Source organism: Peromyscus leucopus, chromosome 14 (genome assembly GCF_004664715.2).
Source record: "Peromyscus leucopus breed LL Stock chromosome 14, UCI_PerLeu_2.1, whole genome shotgun sequence".
Classification (NCBI taxonomy): domain Eukaryota; kingdom Metazoa; phylum Chordata; class Mammalia; order Rodentia; family Cricetidae; genus Peromyscus; species Peromyscus leucopus.
Window position 1 is genome coordinate 49,365,834 of NC_051075.1, and position 27,040 is coordinate 49,392,873.

The 27,040-nt window shown below is 39.5% G+C and overlaps 1 protein-coding gene and 1 pseudogene across 1 annotated transcript in view; one reads left to right on the top strand and one right to left on the bottom strand.

The window, feature by feature from the left end:
- Positions 1–3,133: 3,133 nt before the first annotated feature.
- Positions 3,134–27,040, bottom strand: part of LOC114698702 (synaptojanin 2 binding protein) — a 35,988-nt gene continuing 12,081 nt past the window's right edge. Inside the window, exons 2-4 of the mRNA XM_028877506.2 lie at positions 16,009–16,145; positions 7,875–7,970; positions 3,134–6,347 (exon numbers count right to left, since the gene is read on the bottom strand). Coding sequence (XP_028733339.1) covers positions 6,207–6,347; positions 7,875–7,970; positions 16,009–16,145 — 374 coding nt within the window. The 3' untranslated portion in view covers positions 3,134–6,206. The remainder of the gene's footprint in view (positions 6,348–7,874; positions 7,971–16,008; positions 16,146–27,040) is intronic.
- LOC114699077 lies at positions 5,443–5,561 on the top strand (annotated as a pseudogene).

A 27,040-nucleotide genomic window follows, 5' to 3' on the forward strand; every position in this document is an offset into this window, starting at 1 on the left:
TAACCGACATACCTTGTCTTTCACAAGTCATCCTATATACTACAGACCACCAAATGAGCTATGTCTAAACTCTATGACATCAACGATCAACAATATAAACTGCCTTTATAAAAAAAATCAAACTCAGCTCTATACAAACTCACGGGATAAAGCTTAATTTTCACATCTATTAAGTCCTTATTAAACTATGGCAAAAACCCGTTTCTGCCTCCCATCTTAGGTTTGAGTAATAGAAGAGGTTGAGTAAATGTTGGCAATTGCTCTCAAACACTGAATTTAAAGACAGAATGGTGCTGCTACTTTGCCTAGAAAGCATTTACCTTAGTACACTTAAGTTCATATTATGGCCCACAATGGAAAAATGTAACAGCATGATTGGATCAAATTAAATATATGCTTTCATTTTCTGAAGTAGTTCAAGACTACAGGAGTCCTTACTGGTTTTAAGTAAACTGCTAGATCTGGTAACTAAACAGCTACACAACTGGAACAAGTTATCTTCTTTAAACATCAAGTTATTTTATCTATAAAGATGGGACTATTTGTACTGCCTTGTAGTTTTGAGAATCTGATGTTGAGAATGGGCAGCAAAAGATAGCATCTAGCACCTGGAAAGTAGTGTTCAGCCATATAATGTTCTGAAGCCAGACTGCCTGCCTTTAAATCCTAGCTGACATTTAGTAACTGTCAAGTTACTTGGAAGGAAACTAGGCAAGTTTCTTAACCTCTTTATGCCTTGTTCATCTCATCATAAAATGGACATAACAACAGGACTTCGGATAATACCTACAACACTGGTGAGCACCTCTATTAGCAGTACTGAGTCCTGATGTTTACCTGTTCTGCCAAAAGTAAGCTTCAAATTTAGGTTTCTTTCTCTTCCCATTGTCCCATCAGCGTTGCTGGTTTAAAGTGACAGAAAACTAAGGAAATAGTTATTAATATTTTCCAAAAGAAAAAAATCCAAGACTGTAGATATTCAAACAAGTTAAACAGGTCTTTATTGAATGTCATAGTTCAACGGGCAAATCTGGATGCACTGGTATCAAACAGTGAGGTTGAAATCAGCATCAACACTGGCTTTGTGGTGATACTTCTTAGTTAATGTGGTTTTATGTCTACTTGTTTACCAAGTAGCTCTTAGGCATCTAACCTGTGAAACAGCTGCTGTTTACATTCAGGGATGCAAGGGGAACATAAGAATCAAAGCAGAAAGGAAACAACATACAGCATTTAAGGAAGATAATTTTCCAGGAACTAAATGGCCTGGAAGGTGTACAAGTATTCAGTAATAACAAATTCATTCAAATTAGTATTGGAGACACAGAAGTAAAACAAAAACAGGATTTAATCTGTGTCTTCATTTGCAAACCTACCAACTATGAAAAGGACCATCCCATTTTCCTGTGACTAGTCAATATATTTACACAGCTCTTTGGTAAATCAATCTGCTGATTAATAACAAAATGGCATTTGAAAACCTACATCAGTCCTCTTCCCTTCCCTTTCTCCTCTGTTAAAATAGAATATAACAATGAGGGAAGTTATAGTTACAGGCATTAGTGTTTACTGGGGCTAAATTCCTTATACCAATAGAGCACTCTTCTGTCGATTTCTATAATATCAAGTACATCAGGTAAACAGGCACGTGCTTTGTATTCTATATATAGATACCAACACAAGAGTCAATGGCAGTTCACAATCTGGTTCCCATTGGGCAGAATTCTTTAAAATACTGTCTCTCCACCACACCCCTTAATCATAATTGCAGTGTAGGCTGTGAGAACTAATCTCAAAAAAAAAGATTTGCAGTTAAAAAGAATAGCAAAAAAAGGCTTAGCCTGGTTTAACAGCCAACCCTTAAACTACTGTGAGAGGTAGAGAGCTTAAGAACTCAAAATGTGTACTTCTCAGTGATGCTGGAAAGATACATTAACATCAAGGTCACCCACTCTCAGATGCTGGGCTATCTCAATTTAGTGACTAAATTTTATCTTTATATTGCTATACTGGTGTTGATGGTTATCTGCTAGATGGAGAAAAAAATCTTTATCAAAGATACTTTCCACTAAAAGTGGGTAGAATAAAATCTTTATTGAAACACACACACACACACACACACACACACACACACACACACACACACACACAGCTGACCTCCACTCACAGGGATCTGCCTGCCTCTGCCTGTACCTCCTAAATGCTGGGATTGAAGACATGTACCACCATGCTTGGCCTCTAAATGCATTTTAATTGCTTATTTGCACAATAAAAAATACCACAAACAGCCTATATCTAATTTTAAACTACTGAAATTAAAACAACACGTGATTGGGCTTATCAGATTGTTCAATGTGATCTCCCATTCAAATCTTGATACCTACAATCCTCTTTAGCTGTCTATCAGTTCTTCTGGTCTTTATTGAAAGCCCATTGGGAAAAGATGGAAGTAAAATGAGATTTTAAAATACAGTTTTTGTATGTATTCTTGTAGTGGTGACATTCAAAACAAATTTGAGACAAAAACAACACCACTAACTTTTCTCACTTCTAATACAAATTTTATCCAAGAGTCTATTAGAGTCACAATCCTATGATTTGGTTCTTATATGGCTACACATGTTACCAGAGGTTGATCAGTCTGTCCTGAGCACACAGGAGGAAAACAATGTTCCACTTCTTACTCTACCTCTCAGAGAGCTGGGCTCTGAACTTAGCCAAGTTCTTGATTCTGGCTAGAGCCTCATCTGCAGGTGATCTGATAATTTAATGCCATGGAACATTTCCAATAGAGGCTGCACATTTTAGATACCTCGTGAAACATATTTTATTGTCCAAGTCCTAGTCTCAAAGGTCCTTATTTAATGTGGGTTGACCAGCTAGCTGTCCAAGTGATTCTAACTAGACAGGGGTGAATCTCAAACTTCAGCATTAGTCAGTTACCTAAAAGGACAGAATTGCTGGTTGCCATGCTTGTCTCATTCCGTAAGTATGGGATGATGCCCAAAAATTTGCAGGGAAAACTGATGCTTTTGTCCAGAGACCTTGCTTTGAGAACTGTTAGCAATGGGAATATTACTAATACTGTCACCCAAAGTCCTGAGTTTAAATCATGATTCTCTATTACCACCTATACAATCTTGGAAAACAATTTATTCTCTCATTCTCAGTCTCTTTATAACAATACTTGGATCTCAAGGTTATATATAGTGTCACCAGTCAATTTAGTACAGCCCTGGCATAGACTGTAATTACAAATACTATTTTTATCTGTTGCCTGTGACTAGATGGTCCAATTAATTACATGAAATCATTCATACAGAAAACTGCAGGAAACAGAAACAGAAACGACTGAAGCAAATAATATCTATTAGAATTATATATAAAAACACATTGATAAATACAAGAAAAATACTTTAAGTATACCTATAATCAATATTCAAAACTTTAAATATTATAATTTATGTGGTAGAAGCATCATATATAGTCTATAAGGTAATAGGAATATCAGAGTCAGTCTATGATAAACATAAATTTTTTACAATCTATAATGGATTCTTAACATCCCATCTATGCTAATTTTAGTTTACATACAACCAAAAGTGAAATACTAAAGTATTTGCCTAAATCTTAAATGTTTTGGTCAAGTGCTGTTTATTTCCCAAAGAGACCCAAGTGTATCAGAATTCCTATCAACCGAAGTAAAATTCCCACCGAAGATGTTTTGTATTTACATATATCAACACAACAGCTTTCTATCCTCCTTGCCATTTGTTTCAATTTGTAAGTGTGACCGTCTTTCAACAATAAATTCCAAACCCTGAAGTGAAAACTAGAGGTAAATAGGCCCATGGCAGAAGCCGCTTTAGATGCCATCGAACACAAGGAGGGTACAGACACTGGGCCTCCACAGTGGTGCTGGTTGCAGCAAGAACTACAATATGTTTTTGCATTTTCTGTGGGACTTAGAATAACTCCTGTTACTAAATCAATTTCAAAAAGTACTGAATGGCTTAGTTATGTGAAGACTGTTAAAAGCAAATCTCTCCCTGTATTAACAGTTTACCCAGAGGCAAAGTCTCATCAGACTTTTTAAGACTTTCCATTCTACTCTGATGCCACCACACAACAGTTTTCCTTTTCTGAATTCCTTAAAATAGCTGTTGATCATCTGTCAACAGTGTCAACCACACTGTGCTCTATCTTGCATGGTAACATTTCTTTCCATACTGGTTTCATTTATTATTCGACCTGATAGACTTTTTTCACCTATTTATGAATGCTCTTACTAGATGATTAGCACCTAAAGATCTTTTAACCTGTCCCTTCCTCTATGGAAGGCTCAATTCGCAGGAGCTATTTTCTATTGTTGTCTACAACATAAACAACTTACACTTACATGGCTAATTCCATTTTAACTGTTCTCTTCCTAACTGTAATCACAATGTCCTTTCAGATGAAGTCTGTGCATTTATTTCCCTTCTTTGTACAGGTGTCTTGACAAAACTAATGTGCAACCAACACTTGTTAAGTAATTGCTAGATTGTCAGGAAAACTCATAATCTTCTGTCAAAATAACAGTCTGGCCAATATATTTAGAAGATAAAAATTATTTTGTTAAAAAAAACTAGGCTTGGTTCAACTATCCTCGGCACTCTAAAACCAACTCAGACACTACATGAACAGGATGGCTCCCACCTCACCAATATCCCTGCTGTTCCCTGGCATCTAGTCATCCACACTCTAGTCTCAGGCTTTCCTTGGAAACAATCAACAAATTTCCTTGACCCCTCTATCAAACAAACAAACCTTATTCTTTCCCCTTCTCTGAAAAATGGTCCATTAACTTATTAAAATCAAAGCTAGTGTTTAGAGGGTTTTTTTTGGGGGGGGGTAGGGGGTGGGTAAACAAAACCAAAAACCACATCAATTCAGGCCTTCTTATCTTAATCAGAAGCAGGCTGGTTTTAGGTCTATTCTACCAGAAAGGCAGTTCCTAAGGTTTTGCCTGATACTAGAAACTGAAAACTGTGAAGCAGCCTTGAGGGTTCAAGTGCCACCTTGAGGCATGATCTTTTTTTCAGTCGTCTATCAAGACAACTTTTGGCCCTTCTGGTTCATTGGGCCCTACTGCTGCCCACATCTATCCCACTTGACCCTTTAACAGCACTGCTAAATACCAACTAGGCTGGTTCAGAGATTGGTAGAACTTGTCTTTATACCTCAAAGTCTTTGAACAGATTGACTTGAGCAGAGCTGTTCTAGTACAATTCACCACATCACCATAGCTACCGTGTGACACTTGTTCTACAGTTTCCAATCCATTGTTTCTGTTATTATTTCCCTAATAATTGAGCTTTCTCTTTTAAAGGTCATTTTCCCATCTCCACTATACACGCTCTGCAAAGAGCTCCTGACGTGCTTCATTGACAGTCATCCCTTAGCACTGTGTATGTTTGTAATTTGTGGACAATGACTTACAGACAAGTGTGCAAGGAGGTTCTCTTTACAATCCAGAACTCACTGTTAATATGAGTCTTGATTATATATGAAGGAATATGATGACCCCCTAGTCCCAAAAAATTGTTCATTAGAAACCCAGGAACTAGTATGGTTTTCTCACCTCTTATAAGGCATCAGTGTTATGTTATCATATATGCATATGTGTACTACTGTATATATTTATTTTTTGAAGTAAGTTTAAAAAAAAAAACAAACTTCATTCGCCTGTGTCCAATATAGGCATCTAGGTATAGAGTTACAAATTAAAGGCCACAAACACTTCACAAGGAAAAGCATTAAAAGGAAAAGAAAAAAAGTAAAGATCAGCTCCTCCTTCCATGTAGCACAGCTAGCCTTCAAACATGCCAGCTAAGAAAAAGGTGTCATCCATGGTGACAGGAAGACTGAGCTTTTCCTCTTTGGGTGATAGCTGAATTTTTATTGGCAGTTCTAGTAAAATATGTAACTTCTCATTTGTTCTTAGCAAGGCTTCTCCCTCCCCCCACAAGCTTTTCTTCAAATAATACCTTTACTCTCCCATTAGAATTTGAAGTCTTGGCGAGTTTGAACAGCAAGGTTTTGAGTGGTAATCAGTCACTTTAAATCATGTGTTGGCTATGTAGAGGATAAAGGATATAGGAGACTGGCAGGGAAGGTGAGTGAGAGAAATAGTTCATTGGACACACTGGAAGACCGCAAGCATTTCAAAGCTGTTTTCGGTATCTCACAAAGGCCCAAACTGCAACCATAGTGAGGGCAAACACTGGTAGCAGCACCATGGCTACAGGAATCCCACTTGGTTCTCCTTCACCTCGATGTACTATAGGTCCATTCTGCACTGGTAACTGAAAGAGAAGGAGAAATATTAAATCTGACTACTGCATATGCCACAACTAAAATATCCAAGTTGACAATTACCTGGAGGTGTAATTTACACCATCCAAAGCTATAAACCCCACACAACCTGGCAGAAGGAGGTCTTGTCCTAGCTGATGCATCACTTTCACAGATACTCTGGGAAAAATAGTTCTGATAGGGAAGCATTTAACTTTGCTTGGTACTGACTTAATGGGACCTCACGGGGTAAAGTAAATCATTTCTGTTTCTATAATGCCTCTATCTTGCTATATATGTTTCCTATCAGAAAAAATGAAGGGATGAGATGAAACCTATGATCCTTCAGGAAGTCTGGATATTGCTGAGCAGCAAAGGGAGAGAAAGAAGACTTCTTTTTGGAAATATTTACTTACAAAGACTATCAGTCATTAGAATACAGTAAGAGCAGACCCAGACAGTATCAACACAGTTGCAATGACATTATTTAGAAACACCATACAGCTTCCAAGTCATCCTCTTGCTCCTAAGATGGAGTCTTGTCCCCCATGCCTAAGTTTGCAATGCTGTCACACTCACATTCTGTTTGCAACTCTGGTTGCTTTCTTGGATAGCTTTATATTTTGCCTTTCTTATTTTTCTTTTCTTTAGTTTTTGTTTTCAGACAAGAGTCTCACCATGTAGTTCAAGCTAGCTTCTGTTTCTCCAGTTTTTTACTACTCCTTTTAATTTTCTTCAGCCTTTGAATCCTCACTTGGCCTCTTAGCAAAGAACAGACCAAGTTAAGAAAGAATCATAGGCACAGTGAACTTGGGCTATAGATGAACTCAGAAATCCTTGGTGCTGTAAGAGGAACTCAGACCTCCTTCCTATCATCCAAATTATCAGTGGTGGTGCATGCCTTTAATCCCAGCACTCAGGAGGCAGAGCAGGCAGATCTCTGAGCTCAAGGCCAACCTGATCTACAGAGTGAGTTCCAGAAGAGCCAGGGCTACATAGAGAGACACTGTCTTAAAAAAAAAAAAAAAAAAAAAAAAAAAAAAAAAAAAAAAAACAAGAAAGAAAGAAAAAAGAAGCAGATGTAAGGAGTCTCAATTCCACTTCCTTTTTCTTAAGAGTTGCCCTTCAAGTTGCACTCAGGTCTTAGCCAATGTGGTCATGGAAGGAGAAGCCTTATAACAGGAGACAGAAAACATAACCATCTTTGTAGTCATAAATAAGAGTTTTCAAAGGTACACAAATAGTGCTTTCTTTAAAAAAAAGTGAAGTGATTCTATTTTCTTTCCATTTTTCATTTGACTAATTTTTTTAAAAAATTACACTGAAGGTAGGACCTGGGTTCTAAGTATAGTGTTATACACTTCTTTTACTGATAAACAGAAATGCCAAAGGACTCCTGCGTATGCTAGACAAACCCTACAATGCAGTAATAGCAAAAGAAAAAAATAAAGCAGACTTTGAAGATTACATCCACAAGTTTATTCACAAGTGCAGTGAGAAAGCCTACTGTCCCACATCTGGCTGGAAGTGATACCTACCCTATGCTGTACTCTCAGGGACACAGCATATCCCGCATTACGAAAGAGGTCTACAGCATCCTGGTGTAGCAGGTTCTTTAAGTCTCGGCCATTTACCTTTCAAAAACAGCAAGAAAGAGAGCTAAGAAAGGCAAGGGACTAAGTCTCATAAGTGAACAATTTACTTTCATGCAGGCAACCATCCCTTTATTAAAAATGAAACCAAACTCTTTCAAGGCAAATCCCAAGGGCTAGGAGTATGGGCTAAGTTACTTAGCACTCATGAGGAAGTTCTTCATTTTCAAAGTTAGGTTTTCCTACAACTTAGGATCCATGAACCATCTGAAATGAACCCAGATTTAAATAGATTCCTTTCTCTTCCTTCTGAGCTTCTGTGCTTATCTTGTTTGGATGTATGGGTTTCTGTTACTGTATCTGCATAGCACCTGTGGATATTTGTCTGTTTCTATATAGCTAACGTCAGGAATCTTCTAGGTTATCCCCTTATCCTTTATATTCCTAATCCTCAGCATTTCTAGCTTCAGCCCTGGAAACCTAATTCTATGTTCCCAAATTTATTTCCATATTGTGTAAATCTACACTAGCCCATTCTAGTGAGCTTATCTTATTGTGAACAATTTCCATTGGTTCCATGTATATTCCTGTCCTCACATTTACTAAATATCTATTTATATGATGCTACGCACCTTTAAGATGACTTGATGTAGGTCATTCCTACTACACAGAGGTGACAAATGTAAAGCACTAGTACTCTTTTTGGTATTAGGAATCACAAGTGGTATCAATACTGCACTCAGTAACTCAACACATGCCACTTTGTGCAAGATTGCATTATTTTTTATACATGTCACTGTCACTATTAACAGCACTAGCAGTAAAAATATTTAGTGGATTTAGTAGATTCTGTACTTTACATACACTATCAAATTTAATTCCTACAGTTACCCTATGAGCTAGACTGCATTTTTATACTAACTTTTCTAGATGAAGTAATTGACACAGAGATCCTGAGTGTAGAAGCTAGGGCTAGAGATTTTAAATACTGGAACGAAGAAGTTCCCTTGCATTTCACTGTTCTTTGACTGTTCCCATTTTCCCACCCTGACCTGCTAACTGCCCCTTAGCTGAAGCTGAAGCTATTTACATGTCTGCTCGTCTCAGCATTCTCATCACAGTCTTAGGTTAGGTTTTAGACAGAGTGCGTTGGTCAAGAGGGTACTGAGACACATCAAGCCTGTGTACTGTTCGCATTTGTTGGAAGCCCAGGAAAAGTCCAGTGGGGGAGCTTATGTAAATGGTCCTGACCAAATCCACTTATTGAGAAGTGGATATGGAGTTTGAGAAACACAGCAGCTGGGGAAATGTCCCACTCACAATAGGTGAGACAGAGTAGTCAACAGAAGAAAGAGTAGTCAGAGGCAGGCTTGATAGCATTAGTGAGAAGACATAGAGAAGCGTCTGATCACCCCACAGAAGTCCATCTCAGTGTCATCGTGAACCACTAGCCCCATCAAAACCTAATGTCTTCCTTCTGTAACAGATTTATAGTGTTCCTTCTACTCTTAAGTCTTGCTAGTATCTTTGATAAGTGAAGCTACCAACACTTTTATTTTAAAGACTGAATATTTTCAATAATTATAATTTCTTTAGTTACCAATTGAGACAAACTCAGACATTAACATTAGACATACTAGACAAATATCCAACCCTAAAACCTGGCCACAATTTCTGCTCTTCATACTTTTATTCCTCTATTAGATTTCCTCTTTATTGTTATCAGTGCTTTTAACCTCTTCATATTTTACATGCATTTGCCCATCTAGGATTTTGGCTGTAAATTCAACAAAGCACCTCATAAATTATTAGAGTCTCTTGTCCTGGTTACCTGACACCTTTCCAGTCCTGGGAATACACTGCATCTATGTTCCTTGCCATCATTCAGTTGAGTATTCCCACAGAAAAGCATGGTCACATTCTGTACACAGATCCAAGTTAGCTGCTACAGCTTATCTTTAAGACCATTCTATTCACCAAGCAAACTCATTAATAAATACTCATCAATATCTGTTAAACATCTTCTCCATTATCCTGACCCTGATTCCCTTCAGCAGATTCCTTTGCTTTATCCTTTGTGAGAATACTGAAGGCAGCTCACTCTTTCCCTTTTATCTTCTCCCTCAAATTCTGATATTCCCTTGATGTTCCTTTTCCCTCATCTCTAATTAAGTCTATTATATTTATCAAGAATAACCCATTTACTCTGTCTTTACAAAACTCAGTCGCTCTCTTCTCATTTTATCTTTTGCTGCTCCTTCTCAACTAAAGCCACTATCCTCTATAAAGAAAGCAATGGATGTACATAGCTGAACCCTTCCTCTCTTCTTTTTCTTCCCCTGCAAAAAAATTGTTGAAAAAACCATTTGCAGGGCTAGAGAGATGACTCTTTGGCCAAGAGCACTGGCTGTTCTTCCAGACAACCTGGGTTCCATTCCCAGCACCATGGCAGCTTACAACCATCTGTATCTCCAGTTCCAGGGGATTTGATGCCTTCATTTGGCCTCTGCAGGCACCCGGCACACACGTGATATACACATATCCATACACACAGGCAAAACACCATGCACAATAAAAACAAACAAACAAAACTGTGTACATGTACTGTGTGTACTTCCTCCACATCCATTAAATATTTATTCCCTTCATATATAAAGTGAAACAACAATCTCTCCTGAAGGTCAGATGGGACTTCAAATACACAACTCTTACCACTTTCTCACAACTTGTAGACCACCTCCTTTGGTAATCATCTCCTATGTTAGATGATGAATACTTAGCTCTCTGGTTTTTTTCCTTGATTACTGTGCCACTCTCTGTCTCTCTGTCGTGTCTCTGTCTCTCCCTCTCTCTTTCTCTCTCAAGGTAGGTATAAATTCTTGATTGTTAACTATTTTTCTTTCTGTTTTTCTCACATGGTCATCTTTCACCATTTCCACCATATTCTCCAAAATAACTCTACTTTGGGATTTACCAATGTCCAACTGGATGCTGATACTTAGATAATTTGGATTATCTAAGTAGAATCCAATTCAGTATATTCAAAGTCTATATAACTTTCCACAAAAGCAGAATATCCTAACTTCTCTCTTAATGACACTCCTACCCCTTCATTTAGATGTATAATTTTTAAACACTCTGTAGTCAGTTAATTGGCACATGTAATATCTGTCTTGCAGTCAAACACCATGACTTTATACTATTTTCTCTCCTAAGGCTGCCAATTTAGGTTACGGACACTTAATTATAGTGACTTTTTTCTGATTTACTTTCCACAGTTTCTCCCCATTCCTACCTTAAATGTTATCTCACAATCCACTTTCCTACAATACAATTCTGTTAGTAACTATTGTACTGTTCAAAACATACAAATGAAACTGCTAAGTAAGGAAAACATGTGCTCTTGACTTATTATACTAGTGTGAAAAGTTCTCCAGCACATCTGTTTAATCTCTCACTAACTTCCTTCCATATGATTAACAAACTCCTTCATCAACAATACGAAATGCAGCTGACTAATGGCCCAATCTCTGCCACCACTAGGACTTTTATAGGGGGCTGGTCAAAATGGAACACTCAGATCTGTGGTATATAAGAACCAGCTACATTGCCATGAACTTCATAAAGATATAAAGTACACAGAGGAATGACTGTTCTTTACTAGCTTCCCTCCCTTCATTCAGGCACACAGGAGAAATGAGAAACTTCTACCGTTTCTTTACCATAAAAAAAAATCCTCCCTGCTTCCAGTATCAAACCATTCTTACCAACACACACAAAACAAACAATGGGTGAAGCATGTCTAGTTCTTCAGATTCATTATGAACCCCTGCTTCTGTTTCATTCAGAGTGTAAATGATTATATTTTTAAAAGTGTTTACATTGCTTAGTTAAATTTTTATTATCTTTTGGTATAAATCATATGCAGTGGCCATAGAAAATTAAATTCCGGGGCTGGAGAGATGGCTCAGAGGTTAAGAGCACTGACTGATTTTCTAGAGGTCCTCAGTTCATTTCCCAGCAACCACATAGTGGCTCACAACCATCTGTAATGAGATCTGGTGCCCTCTTCTGGCCTGCAGGTAGAACACTGTATACATAATAAATAAATAAATCTTTTTTTTTTTTTTTTTTTTTTTTTTTTTCGAGACAGGGTTTCTCTGTGTAGCTTTGCGCCTTTCCTGGAGCTCACTTGGTAGCCCAGGCTGGCCTCGAACTCACAGAGATCCGCCTGGCTTTGCCTCCCGAGTGCTGGGATTAAAGGCGTGCGCCACCACCGCCCGGCTAAATAAATAAATCTTAAAAAAAGAAAATTAAATTCCACTTCTAATGAGAAAAGAAGAAACTGCACAATATATCATACAGTTTTTCCATTCCAGAACTTGATCAAGACAACATATGGAGCATATTTAGGGAGGATGAGAAGAGTAAATTAAGAGTGTGATAACTAACAGGAAATTCATACTTAATGACTCTCTTCATTATCTACATTCTCTATGTGTGCCTGTGTGCTAAAAAAGGAACAGAGTTTTAGTCTGATAATTTAGGAAATGTTAGAAAAGCACAGAGCACATTTTACAACACAGAAAGTATTCCACACAAATAGGAAAACCAATTAGAAATAAACTCAATGGGCTGAAGAGATATAGCAGAACACAAACTAGCATGTGCAAGGCCCTGCACCCAGTCCCTAAAACTGCAAAATAACTAACTGAACAAAATAAGCTAACCAGTAATTTAGCTACATTTTATAGATACATCACAGGCAATAAGAAATGAAAACTTAAGGCACTAGAGATGAAGCAAGTTAAACAGATGGAACTTTTCAAAGTAACAGCCGACAAGGTTCGCTTTAAAGACGAAAGAGGCGGTCATGGCTTGGCTAAGCAACAGCCACTACTTGCATCTTTTTTGTTTGCTTGTTCGGCTGTTTTTCTGTTTGATTTTTTTTTTTTCCTTTTCTTTCTTCCTTTTTTTTTGAAACAGGGTTTCTCTGTGCAGCCCTGGTTGTCCTGGAATTTGCTCTGTAGACCAAGCTGGTCTTGAACTCATAGAGATTAGCCTGCCAGTGCCTCCTGAGTGCTGAGATTAAAAGTGGGTTATAGCATTAATTCAATCCTTCATAGAAAGATTAATTTCAGTTCTTTTACAAAGCCATCCTATCATCTACTATTTATTCACTATGTAACTTCCTTTTTAGAGTAATTAATCTTACTTTTTATTTACCTTTTAGGAAGGCAATATAGTGTTTTTTTGTTTTGTTTTGTTTTTCGAGACAGGGTTTCTCTGCGTAGCTTTGCGCCTTTCCTGGAGCTCACTTGGTAGCCCAGGCTGGCCTCGAACTCACAGAGATCCGCCTGGCTCTGCCTCCCGAGTGCTGGGATTAAAGGTGTGCGCCACCACCGCCCGGTGGCAATATAGTGTTAATGTTACTATTAGTATTAGTTTTAGCAAAGGATCCAAAATCAGACAGATGAAAGGTTTATTTCCCCAACACTAGTTATGTACCGTGTAAACCACCTGACTTCATCAACCTCAGTTTTCTTAGCTGCAAAATGAGCATAATGATTATACCCACTATATTAGACATGATTACATTGAAAGTTGTCATTTTGTGCTTTGAAACTGTTCATAATTCTTTTTTAGGTAATTCACCTTTAAGCAAAGCTTTCCAAAGAACGTGGCTCTCTTTTTAAGCTCTATGCTGAACCCTATACTTTGCAAGTCTCTCTTCACTCATAGTGCTAGTGTTTGGAGAGATTGTGATTTCTGTGTCAAAATACTAATTATACATTGTACCTTTAACAACTCACCCACAATTTTTCTTTTCTGTCCTACTGCAAAGTTGATTTGTATTTTTACAACCTCTTTCTTCTGAGGATGACAAAATACCTACTCCTAAATTCTTCATTATTGTTTTCATAACAAAAGCAGTTATCACTGTCCCTATATTGTGGTCTAATTAGTGGGCTGAAACATGGCAGTCAGTGAGCTGAACTAAAATAATGCCATCCATGGTAATTATATATTGGACATATTCTTAAGCTTCCTAAATTATTTTATAAACCTTTCATAACTACTTGTCCTGATTTATGTGTATCTCTTTTTTTGAGACAGGATCTTGCTAAGTAAGTAATTCATAATTGAACTCAAAATGTTCCTGCTTCTGCCTCCTGAGTATTAGAGGACTACAGGTGTGTGCTGCCATGCCTGGCTGTGTGTCTTTCTCAGGAGACATTCAGAACTGAACCAGATCTCTCAAATATGCAGATGTCAAGTAAAAAAAAGGTAAACATTCTTCCTGCCTTTATATACTGCTACCAAATGAATTAGATGGCAGAGAGGTATCCAATAAGCTGATACCTAAGAGGACCAGGAAACTTCACACATATGACTTTTACCACTAATCAACTGAACTCTATGACAGGCAATTCAAAAGACAAAAATTCAAAACTATAAGAAAATCTTTTAAAAGGATATTCTTGTTTTATGGAAGTTCTAAATCGAGTCTCCAACATAATAATTAAATCTTAATCAAATCTTGTCTTGGTCTACACTTTATCTACTTCAGCCTTTTACCAGTTTGGCCCTTTTGCCCTATTCAGTTCATAAGACAAAGTAGGAAATAACTTCCTCTTCTTTAGACCATGAGCCATGATGCACAGCACATGTGGAAATGGGGCACTTCTGCCATGAGAAGTTCCATCCTACTTCACATGTCTCTTAATTTGAGAACAGTCCTTTGCAGCTAGTCTATCTCCCAGGAAATCCTCGGCAACAGTTCACTCTCTCAGTATTTTCCCATTCTTTATACCCATTATGTGTATTATTTCCATACAAATAAACTAAGCAATAGCAGCCCAAAATATTAATTTTAAAAAATCTAGGGGTTGGGGAGTTAGCCCAGTGGTAGAGCGCTTGCCTAGCAAGCACAAGGCCCTGGGTTCGGTCCTCAGCCCTGAAAAAAAAAAAAAAGAAAAAAGAAAAAAAAATCTATAGCATAATCTAACCTTCCCCAACTACCACAACTGGTAACATAATAACAACACTGTAGTCAGTGAGTAGAACAGAAATAAAAGAGACAGCCACAAATAGGAGTTTTTAAAGTTTTATTCTGCCTGGACTCTGATTTACTTTAGGAGTATTCAATTTATTCTAAGACTAAGAGTCCGGGGCTGGAAAGATGGCTCAGCAGTTAAAAGCATGTACTATTCTTTCTGAGGACCTGAGTCCGGTTCCCAGCAACCACATGGAACAGCTCACAATTGCCTGTAACTCTTGCTCCAGGAGGATCCAATACCTCTTGCTCCCATGGGCACCAGCACTCACGTGCACATATCCCCCTACACACACATACACATACTTCAAATAATAAATGGTTTTAAAAGGCTAAGGTTCTGTGAGCCCATATGACTGTATTTATTAGTCAACCTTTCTAAGTTTGCATGAATTTTCTGATTTGCTCATGTTAAGCCTATGTTGAGCACTGTACTAAGATATGGAAAGTTAAAAGGAAATCTAAATACTGTCTTTGAGTATATAAGAAAATAAGATTCATGATTACTATACAGTAAGAGACATTAACAGGATGAAATGGGAGCACAATTGGCAGATATCCAAACTCTATTTCAATTTTTCATTTTAATACTGAGAAAGGAAGGGCCCTGAATTGAAGGAAGAAACGTAATCCTTACCTCCCTTTTTGAAGTTAAGACCATTAGTAAAGGCTGACAGCATCCCAAAAAAAGGCACAAATAAGTGTTTTAATCAACAAAAAAGAGGTGATAAAGTTAACAAGACAAAAATGAAAACTGTGGGTTTAAATCTCCTTTCTCCAAACCAATCCTTCATCTCTACTTGCTTTTTCACATTCTATGTTAAATTTGCCTTATCTGTCAAGCAAGAATACTACCCTCTAAGACCAATGGTAAAGTTGGAAGACTCATCAATGTTCTTCCCATTCAATAATACAATCTAGGTAATTCATTTCCAAACAGGCAGATAGAAATCTTCCCAAGCAAGGGGTCGAAGGAGGTCAAGGGAGCAAAGTATAGCAAAGGGAGCCGAAGTCATATCTCACCGAGAGGATCTTATCACCCTCCTGGAGCCGCCCATCCCGGGCCGCAGCCCCATCCTCTTTGATGCGGCTGACGTAGATGCCACTGTCGTTGGAGACATACTGTTGATCTGTCCCACCGACGATGTTGAAGCCCAGCCCTGAGAAAATCATGGAGGAGTGAAGGAGAGGGGGTGAAGAAGAAAGAAAGATTAGAGGAGAAGAAAGGAGAGAAAAATGGTCTAGAGGGGAGGAGAGGTTGGCAATTCAGACTGTAAGGTTGGTAGTTAACACAGTCATTAGCAAAGTCAGCAAGTCATTATCAACAAAGGCCAAAGTACCTAGACTGCTAATCTGAACCAGGCAGTACTGAAATTACATACACAGTGATCAAAATGACTGGTCGAATATACTGAGCTATACATAACGTGGGAAAATAGTAATGGCGAGTCCTGTAAGACATAAGTGCGTCTGCTCAGACTTAATATTGATCCTGTTGGTGATATTCAGATGACCCAAATCCTGGTATTCTTATATTAGTGTAAGAGGGTTAGCTGTGCTCACAAAAAGCTTTGTTTTTTAACTAATTATCAAATAAAATGTTATCAATTTAGTGAGAAAAGGGTTGCTAACTGAAGCCTCTCCTTCATGTGTTTCTTCTGTCAAGATTTGAGAACACCTGTACATGCTAGTGTTTTGGAAGATGCAGTCTTGGTAGTTTCTCTTTTTCTATTTTGTACTGGGATAGGAGAGTAGTGATATGGTTGTTAGCAGGAAACCTCAGAACTAGAAAAGCAACTGCTGCTTTACAGGAGAATCAAATCACCAAATTCACTCTTTTCTTTCTACATTGAGTACAACTGATCACATACCTGCACATAGCCAAGTTTACTCACTGAAGAAAAAATAACTCCTTACTGATTGGCAGTTGCATACCTCCTTGCTCCTAGTCCCTGGTAACCACTATTCTATTCTTTCTCTGAGTTTAATTAGTTTACAAGAGTAAAATATTTCAGTTACAGAAGAAAGATTCTAGAGAACTGCTGTACAAGACTGTGTCTGCCCAAAATAATATATGGTATATTTTCAAATCTGTTAATACAGTATAGCTAAGTTTCTTACTATAATAAAATATGGTAAGCAAACAAGTTAGCTGTTTAACTAACTAAAATTTAATTTTCACGAACCAACCACTAAGCTGTGACAAGGATTTTAATCTACAAAAATTATTTGATTTCTTTGAGGAAACTTTTAAAACTTATATACAAAAGAAAAAAGGGGAAAAAGGGAGAAAGGGTAAGAGAGAATAGAAAAAGAAATAAGAGAGAAAAAGGAACCTATCTTCTTTATGTAACTACAGTCATAATTCAGGGACACAGTACAAAGAGAAGGAAGACAGTTGGAAACAATTTAAAAAACAAAAATATGTTAGTGCAATGGGAAGGGAAAGCCAGTTATCAGTCTCCTAATGATCTCAGTAGAGACCATATCACTAAAGAGATAGATGTAGGCTTTCTCTAAAGTCCTTTCCATGGGTAGAATGAAGCTAAGACTCAAAGAACTAACACAGCACTATCAAATCAATCCACAATTTAATGAGAAATATAACCAAAGAAGAAACATCAGGAAGTTTATGATTTAAATAGCATACCTTGTACATGGAGACTCTGCCACCAGATAGTTTTGTGGGTTTTTGTTTGTTTGCATTTGTTTGGGGATTTATGATACACACAACAGAAAGAACTACTTCTAGAAGACTGTTTTCATACTCCTGGAGGGTAGGGTAGAAAAAACAGGAACTCTAAACTACTTATTCATTTTTTACATAATTCTCTTAATTTAAATTCATGACTGTAGGTTAAGTGGGGAGGGGCTGGTAAGGTAGCAGAAACCAGATCATGAAAGGCTTCATAAAGACTTAGAAATAATGACAGGTTTGAGCAAGGGGCTGGGGCCAATCAGTTTCTCTCAGTGCTGAAACAAACCAGAGGAAAGGCTTCCAGTGAAATTCAATGTTTCCACTATGGTGTGAGTCTCTCACCAAACAGTTACCATCTTTGAAGATCTTGGAAATGAGGAACAAGTGTTAAGTGGACAAATGAAACATAGTGATTTGCCAAACGGACTTTGTTCCAGGTTATTTAAAGCTACAAAACAGCATCTAAAAAGCAGTAAAAGAAACCTTACTAAGATCTATTATTCATTCCCCGCCCCCGCCCAGTACCACATTATAGTGGTACATTTATTTAACACATTGTTATTTCTGTTTAAGTGAACCAAATCACTTAAAATGAGAACTCTTAGATTAACTAAAGACCTTTCTTCAACCATATATACAAAAATGAACTCATCTATACCTTAAAACTTGGGCAGGAGTGAATGACAGTTACCACAGCAGTGAGCAATGACATTATAGCTCACACTGGAGGCTGGAGATACAGCACAGTGATAGAGAGAGCACTTGCCTAGCATGCTGGGCAATGCACAGCTCTACCAATAAACAAACAGATAAAAATCTTAGCCCTATATATATTTACATAATTCCTAGTCCAATTTGTTCAATAAAAATCACTGACCATTTACTAGTGGTCAGCCACTATATTATGGCCTAAGGAAGATGGAAAGCTAAACTGTACTAAACTGTTCAGTTCTGACTTGAACCACAAACAAATGTATCCTTTTCCCTGTCCCTTTAAATAATGCATAAGTCAGAAGAATTAGTTTCAACTCCAAAATTTACCAGATGTGGATGGCAACAAATCAGTTTAAATCTCATTTGCTTTCTTTTCTAGAAAATAAGGATTACAAATTCTACCCTCTCTTCTTCAAAGATAATTGTTAGACTCCAGTAACAAAATCTGAAAAATTTCTTTGTAACACATAGTAACTGTTACACTGGAGAAAGGCACTATCAGTTTCTGTCAATAAACTAGTGACTGTTAAATTTCCAAGTAAGAGTCTGGTGGGGCAAGGAGGATGATGTAGACATGAAAATTCTTTTAAAACTGAGAAAACATAGGGATTAAAAAATTACCCATCGCCAGGCGGTGGTGGTGCACGCCTTTAATCCCAGCACTTGGGAGGCAGAGGCAGGCGGACTTCTGTTGAGTTTGAGGCCAGTCTGGGCTACAGAGTGAGTTCCAGGAAAAGGCGCAAAGCTACACAGAGAAACCCTGTCTCGAGAAAAAAAAAAAAGTCACCCATCTATACATATAAAAGACTTGATTAGAACTCAGATTCACTTGTAATTTATTTCCTAAGAATCCTCTTCAAAACTAGTTCATAGAGAGCTGGAGAGATGGCTCAGTGGTTAAGAGGACTGGACTGGTTGCTTTTCCAGAGACCTGGGTTTGATTCCCAGAAACCACACAGTGGCTCATAACCATCTACAACCCCAGTTCCAGAAGCCCTCTTCAGACCGCTGAAGGTACCAGGCTTGCATGTGGCATACATACATACATTCATGCAAAACACTCACAAAAGATAAAAGATAGTTTTGTTTTTTCTTTTTTTAGCAAAAGTAATACTTAAATCTGTAGTAATTATCCAGCAAATGTACCAACCAACTAGAACAGGTTATCAGCTGAGAACAACTAGAGGGGATAGATTAGTTAAGTTATTTAGTATATATCAGCTAACTATCAGCAGCAACCAAGAAAATATTTTGTAAGCGGAGTGGGCATATACTCTGGTTTGTTGGGAATTTTGGTATACATCTACTGCCCTAGTATTGTTAAGATTCACTTTTAAAATTCAAAAACACCCCAAGTAGGGCAAATGTGATTATCCCACCTATAAAAAATAATACAAGAATATATTCATTGCAACCCACAATGTACTAGTGTGGAAGTGACAGTTATCTAGGTTAGAGAGTAGATTAAAAGTTAAAAATTAGAATCATTTAATAATTATGTACATTAACATGAATAAAATTCTGAAGTGTTATTTAGATAAATAAGAACACACACACATACAAAATTGTATTACCTATTTACAAAAAGGCACGAATATTTAAGGATGTGTAAAGATACACTGCAGTGGATACCTAGGAGAGGATACACTGTGCCATTACATTGAAAGACTAAAACCAGAAAGGGACATTCTTTGCCAGTATCCTCCGAAGCCGAAGAGTGTAAGTAATTCAGTCGCAGCACCTGAGGTCCCAAATAAGTTATAGGCAAAGAGAAAAGGAATAAGAGTGCAACTTAACTGGTTTTCTTTAATGGCAAAATTAAAATAAGTCTTTAATTATCTTATATGAGCAGTCTAAAAACACAATATAAAAATATAAAATGACATAGATGTCATTTTAATTAACAAAATCTAAAAATGACAAATGGCTCACTGGTTAAGATCACTTGCTATCCTCACAGAGGAGCTGGGTTCAGTTCCCAGCAGCATACAGAAGCTCAAACCCATCTGTAACTTTACTTCAGGGGATCCAATGCCCTCCTCTGGCCTCCAGGGGCATCAAGCATCCATGTGGCGGACAGACACACATACAGGCAAACATTCATACACATAGAATAAAACAGACTCTTAAAAAAGAATGCTAACAGTATAGGAGTGGCAGGGAGATAAAATGTGTCCAATTGAAGAGTCTTGGAAAGCTAAACAAGACATACCTTCTTGACTCTAGGTCTGGACCCAGTTTACCATTAAGAGCAATAGCAATAGAATACTTAATATGTACTAAATAATATGGTATACATTCTGTAAGCCCCTCAAACCACTCCAGTGGCCAGACCCTTCCCCTGAGGACCTCTACCCACCAGGATCCACCCACAGTACACTCTAACTGCCCTAACTGCTGGACCCTGACCCCACCCTGCGGAGTAAAAAGCCCAATCTCTGAACATGAAATCCCACCAATCTCCATCCTGGAAAACTCCACCCTGAAAAGGTCCACCCCCTTCCCAAGAAGCTCTATATAAGCTTTCTATCCTGTTAAGTTTGCTGCTGTTTCTTGCTTGAGCAAAGGCAGTCACCCTCCTGGTTTTTTTCCTCTCAATAAATCTCTTGTGTGAGGTTTGTTGTGAGGTGTGACTTTGTGGTATTCCTTAGCTTCCAGCTGCCAGGATACCTTTCCATCCGAGCCGCAATGCTTTCATTTGGTGCCATGACTCAGGCTCTCCTAGCGCCTGCATTTCCTCTCATGGTGTAAGCTTCACTGGGACCCTATCCCTCATCTCCAGTCCATTAGCAACAGACTCACCTTCTGTCTAACCAATTGCTCAGCACCCCATCCACCAGAATCAATTAGGTTAAGTTTTCCCTTTGGTCGGTTTAAATGATTCTCTGAGTCTAAGGAAGTGACTGTTGAGTGTCTGGCGCCCCTCTAGTACTCTTGGAAGTGGAGGTACCCCCAGGTGCTGTCTTTAAAGCTATGGCTGGCCTTCTTCACCTGACCACATTCCTCCACCCATGGAACTGCAATCCAGCAGTTTCCTTGGGCCTAACTGGGTTATAGCATCCCTTCCTGTGCTACTCTGCTCCACAAAAAGGAGCCACAAGTTTCCTTTTTCCAGTCCTTTCCACTGGAAAGACTCTCCCCCCTGGAGCTCGGTTTTCTCTCGCCTTCTCACCTCTGTGGAAGCCCTGGTACCAGGCACCTAGTCTCTCCACTGGCTTAGCCAGGCTAAGCTTGCTACACTTGACCCCCATTGAGTTGGGTGATGACCCTCTGAAATGGCTTGGTCCTCATTCATTAGGTCCTCCCTGAGTCCAGGGAAGAATGCCCATGACTACAGGCAGTAGTGACCTTTCCCCTCATCTCTCTCATCCATGGGAACTCAGCACTCCATACCCTCCCATTCCCCCTTGGGATGCCTCTTAGAAAACCTCCAGCCTCTCCACCTGACACCCGACGTGAAGGATACTAAATACTCGCTTTTGCAATCAAATTTGGCTTCAGTACCCCTTAGATAATCAATCCAAAGGGCCACCTAATGGCACCTTAGATCCTATTATTATTTGGGACCTTTACATATACTGTGAGTGATCGGGGAAACAGAGATTTCCCCATTCCCTATTTCTCTGCTCCAAGTCCTGTTTGTTTTTGTCTAGTGTCTCTCCCCCCCCCCACACACACACACACACACTGTGTAAATGCCCTGTCTTTTAAGTTACCATAGACAGATCTGCAAGTTTGTTGCAAAGTGGGAGCTAGGGGCCAGACCCAGCAGGAGGGGGAGAAAGCACAGGAGCAGGCCAGCTGCAGCACGCACACACTCCTCCCTGGCTGGTGCATCTCTCACTCAGCTCCTTCCTGCAGTGTCTGCTGTGTCCAGGGTTCAAAAATTCCCATCTTAAGCCTTCTTTGTTAGCTTACTGGATTCAGTTCTACTGGGATTCAGGTGTCATTTAGGTATGAGTGGCATTAGACTATTGTTTTATACTGTCCCACTTCAATTAAAAGCTGGCTCTACAGTTAGGGTATGGCTCCTCTAGACCCAAGCATGCTTGTTTAAAAGGTTTCCTCCAAAATCTCTGTCCCATATCATGCAAGCCACCTGCTATGTGACAGAAAGGAAAGCAAAACAAGATAAAGGGACAGACTATTCCCAGTGGGGACTATTGCTACTCATCTCATAAACTTTGATTTTGTTCTCTAAAACTTTTGCTAAGGTATAAATCTTGCCTCAAAGATCTGTAAGCATACTGGGTAAAGTTACAAGTCTGAAAAACCTGTAACACTGGGGCTAATAGTTAAAAATCCATACTTAGGTAATCTTAAAGGAACCATGCGGTATGATGCCATTTTAAGATAAACCAACCAAGGAGGAAACAACTCCTAGCAATGAAGCCCAAACCAAATAATTCCTCCACTATTTTCTATCACACTAGTGAACCTTCCCTTATCAGCCTCAACCAGTAGTCCCTTCTCTTTCTTTATAGTTTCCCTTTCTTCCTCCTCAGCAACAGGTTGCCCACCCAGTCAGGGCTGAGTATGTGGCATTAAAGCAGAGCACTCCACTATCATGTAAGGCCTTGCTCTATGAAAACGGACTGTATATTCAATATATTACTGAGTATTACAACCTCACTTTCCATGTTGTTTATATGATTCTTGCTAACAATCTTCTTCAAGAGGAGCATAGGCAAGTCTGGGACCAGGCTATGGCAGTCCCCGATGAAGACCCTGAATGGGATTACAATACCCCAGGAGGCGTCCTAGCTAGGAATCGATTTATAATTTGCCTCCTGGCCAGCATCCACAAGGCCGCCCTTAAGGTGGTAAATTATGAAAAAGTCCAAGGAGTCATCCAGGAAAAGCACAAAAACCTACCTACCTACCTCAATTTCTAGACCACTTTACAAAGGCCCTCTTGCTATATCCTAATCTGGATCTTGAGACCCCAGATGGGAAACAGCTCCTTATGACCTACTTCTCCCAGAATTTCCCTGATACTAGGGCCAAACTCAAACGTCTAGGGAGAGGACCCCTGACTCCACAGGCAGACGTCTTCACTGTGGCCTTCAAGGTTTACCATGGGAGAGATGAAAAAGCCCCCAAAACAAAAACACCTAATGACAGCTTAGGCCTCTCAGCTGTCCAAAGCCCAGGCTCCCTGGTCTCCTAAAGCCCGAGAACCTCTGTATCCTTGTTTCAAATGTAGTCAGGAGGGTCATTGGACCTGGGCCTGTCCGAACCCTCATAAACCACCCAGACCATGTGCAAGGTGCCATCCAGAAGGGCATTGGGGTATTTATTGCACCATGTCCCTTGCGGCATGGGGACATCAAGCCCAGATCAACCTTCATCTGACCTCCTTGGTCTGGCCATGAACGACTCGGGGGGGGGGGGGCCAGACTCCCTTGGCCTGACCACTACCATTTCTGACAGGGAGCCTCAAGTAGTTACCACAGTATCAGGGCAATTCATCTCCTTCCTTATGGACACTGGGCCCACTTCTTTGGTCCTGACAAAGTTCTGACAACCCACCTCTCCTTCTCATTCTTCTATTTTTAGAGTAAGAAGACAGCCTTACCAGGCTCACAAAACCCCAGCACTTAGCGGTATCTTGAGGGGTATTTCCCCTACCAATTCCTTCCTAATGGTGCCAACATGTACCCATCCTCCTGATGGGAAAGAACCTCCTAGGCAATGTGGGAGCCTGTGGTGGTATTGTGTTCCCCAAAATATTGTGTACTCTAATAAATTTATCTGGGGTCAGAGAACAGACAGCCACTAGATACAAAGGCTAGAAAATGGTGGCACTCACACCTTTAATCCTAGCATTCCAGAGATAGAAATCCCTCTGGATCTCTGTGAGTTCAAGGCCACATTGGAAATAGCCAAGCATGGTGACACACGCCTTTAATCTCAGAAAGACAGCCTTTAATCTCAGGGAGTGGTGGTAGAAAGCAGAAAGATATATATAAGGCGTGAGGACCAGAAACTAGAAGGTTTTGGCTGGTTAAGCATTCAGGCTTTCGAGCAGCAGTTCAGCGGAGAGCCATTGGGATGAGGACACAGAAGCCTCCAGTCTGAGGAGACAAGACCAGCTGAGGATCCGGCGAGGTGAGATAGCTGTGGCTTGTTCTGTCTCTCTGATCAACCAGCATGGACCCCAATAACTGGCCTCAGGTTTGATTTTATTAATAAGAACTTTTAAGATTCATGCTACAGGAGCCTCTATTTCTTTTGCTCCCCCCATCCTCTTGACCCCAGGCTCACCAGCCATTCCCTTCCTCCTCCTCCTCCTCCAAACCATACGATCTGACACACCTCTTCTCTTCCAACCTCTCGGATAGATCCCTAGGTATGGGACACCTAAAACCCCTCTATAGCCAAACATCACAGCCCTTATTATTCAACTACAAAACCCCACCAAATACATAACCCAGGCTCAATACCCACTTTCTTTCCAAAGCCTCAGGGGACTTAAGCCTCTCATCTCTGACCTAAGAAAGAATCTTCTGCCCCCCACTTCTCCCTTTAAAACCCCTATACTTGAAGTTATAAAAACCAATGGAACCTACCACTTGGTTCAGGATCTCTGACTTACCAACTCAACAGTAGTTTCCCTTCAGCCTGTACTGCCCACGTGAAACGCGAATCGCTAAATGGTCTTCTTAATAATAAAAAAAAAAAAACCCAGAGCCAGATATTGGGGTGAAAACTGAGAGATCAGAGAAACAGAACAAGCCACTGCCAATCTCATCTTGCCAACTTCTCAGCTGATCTTGTGTCCTCAGACTGAAAACCTGAGTCCTCACTGGAATGGGTCTTAGTTAAACTGCTGCTAAAAAGCCTCTAGTGCCTGGTCTTATATACCTTTCTGCTTCCTGCCATCACTTCCTGGGATTAAAGGCGTGTGTCCTTCCCAAGCAAAGACATGAGATCTCAAGTGCTGGGATTAAAGGTGCGTGCCACCACACCTGGCTCTGTTCCCAGTGTGGCTTTGAACTCACAGAGATCCAGATGGATCTTTGCCTACTGAATGATAGGATTTAAAGGTGTATGTACTAACACTGTCTGGCCTCTGTGTCTAATCTAGTGGCTGGCTCTGTCCTCTGATCCCCAGGTAAGTTTATTAGGGTACACTATTAGGGTACATAATATATTGGGGTGCACAATATATCACCACACCCATGTCTTAACATTTCAAAATGACTCAATGGATGCTGACTGGAGCCTTAAGATGTGTGCAGACCATTTGTTTCTGCTGGCTTCTGCTATCCATCATATTTGGTTCCAAATTCTTCAGCTGCTTCTTCCTCCACCTGCTCTGACCATCCATCTCTCCTCACCTACTTGGTAAACGTCTTCTCACTGGCTCCTGGAGCCTGCTACACCCTCCAGGGCCTCCCATGTGGGCAACTATTGGACCATCCCTGTTTTCTGGCTGCCTCCCTCTAGGAGCTGCCTGCTAAGCCCCCACAGCTTCCTGAAGCCCATCTGGACCTCTGTGACCTAGTCCCTCCTGTCTCCCCGCTCCCACTTGGGTCTTATAGAAACTCCGGAGTTCACTTTGTGACCCTTCCCCTCTTCCTCCATGGACTCTAATTTTATGAAAGCCTCTCGTTAGCCTTAGTACAGTTCAAACAGCCAAAACTGGCATTCTCAATTTTTAATGATGACAACTTCTGCCACTGCATAAATAAATAATCCAAAATTCTCCTATATCTAAACTTGCTTCTTCTCTATTTCTTCTTATCTACACCTATCTGGGGCAGCTCTTACATATCGGATGTTTATCATTCAAGAGACCCTCACCTATAATCAACAGCCTGTCCTATAGGGTTACACTCTATCAGGCTGTCAAAGGCTGATTCAGTCCCTTATAATTCCCCTATCCATCTCTCCTTCACTGGGGCTTATCACCTATGCATATTTTCTCTATTCTTGTATGATAACTCCAGTCCTGAAAACAAAAATCATAAAAACAAGGTTTATGACAGAATTAAAAAAAAAAAACAACAGTACTTGTTTAATAAGGTATTAATACTGTACCTTCATGTACTCATATAGGAACGTACAAATATTATAAAGATCTTAGAATGTGAAAGCTTAAGTAAGTTTTAAAGGTATAAGAAGGTGTTATGTAAATGAAAGTTCTGAAGGTATAATTAAGTATTTTAAAGTGTCATGTAAATGAAAGTTCTGGAGGTATAAGAAAATTATTTAAGGCATGTACATGAAAGTTCTGGAGTTATAAGAAATTGATTTAAGGCAGTTCATGAAAGTTCTGAAAGTATAAGAAAGGGACTTAGGATGATGGAAAATGTTTCAGTTTTCTTTCCCCTCTATACTATTGTTAAATCCATACTTAATGGTTCAACCAGACCACTTGTACAGTGGGGTCTGGAGACTGCTCACCAGCAGGTTGCCAAAAGGAGATAGTGACACCCTGTGACACCCAAATCAACTTCTATAACACTGGTCCTCTATTCCTTCTTTCTCTGTGATCAAACTAGAGATGACTGTCGACATTGGCCAGATGTAGGCTGTCCTTAGCAGACCTATAAAAGATAATATCCGACACCTTCAGACAGACCTTCAAACCCTAAGAAACAGCTTGATGCCTCTGGCCAGTGGATCACTGATGAT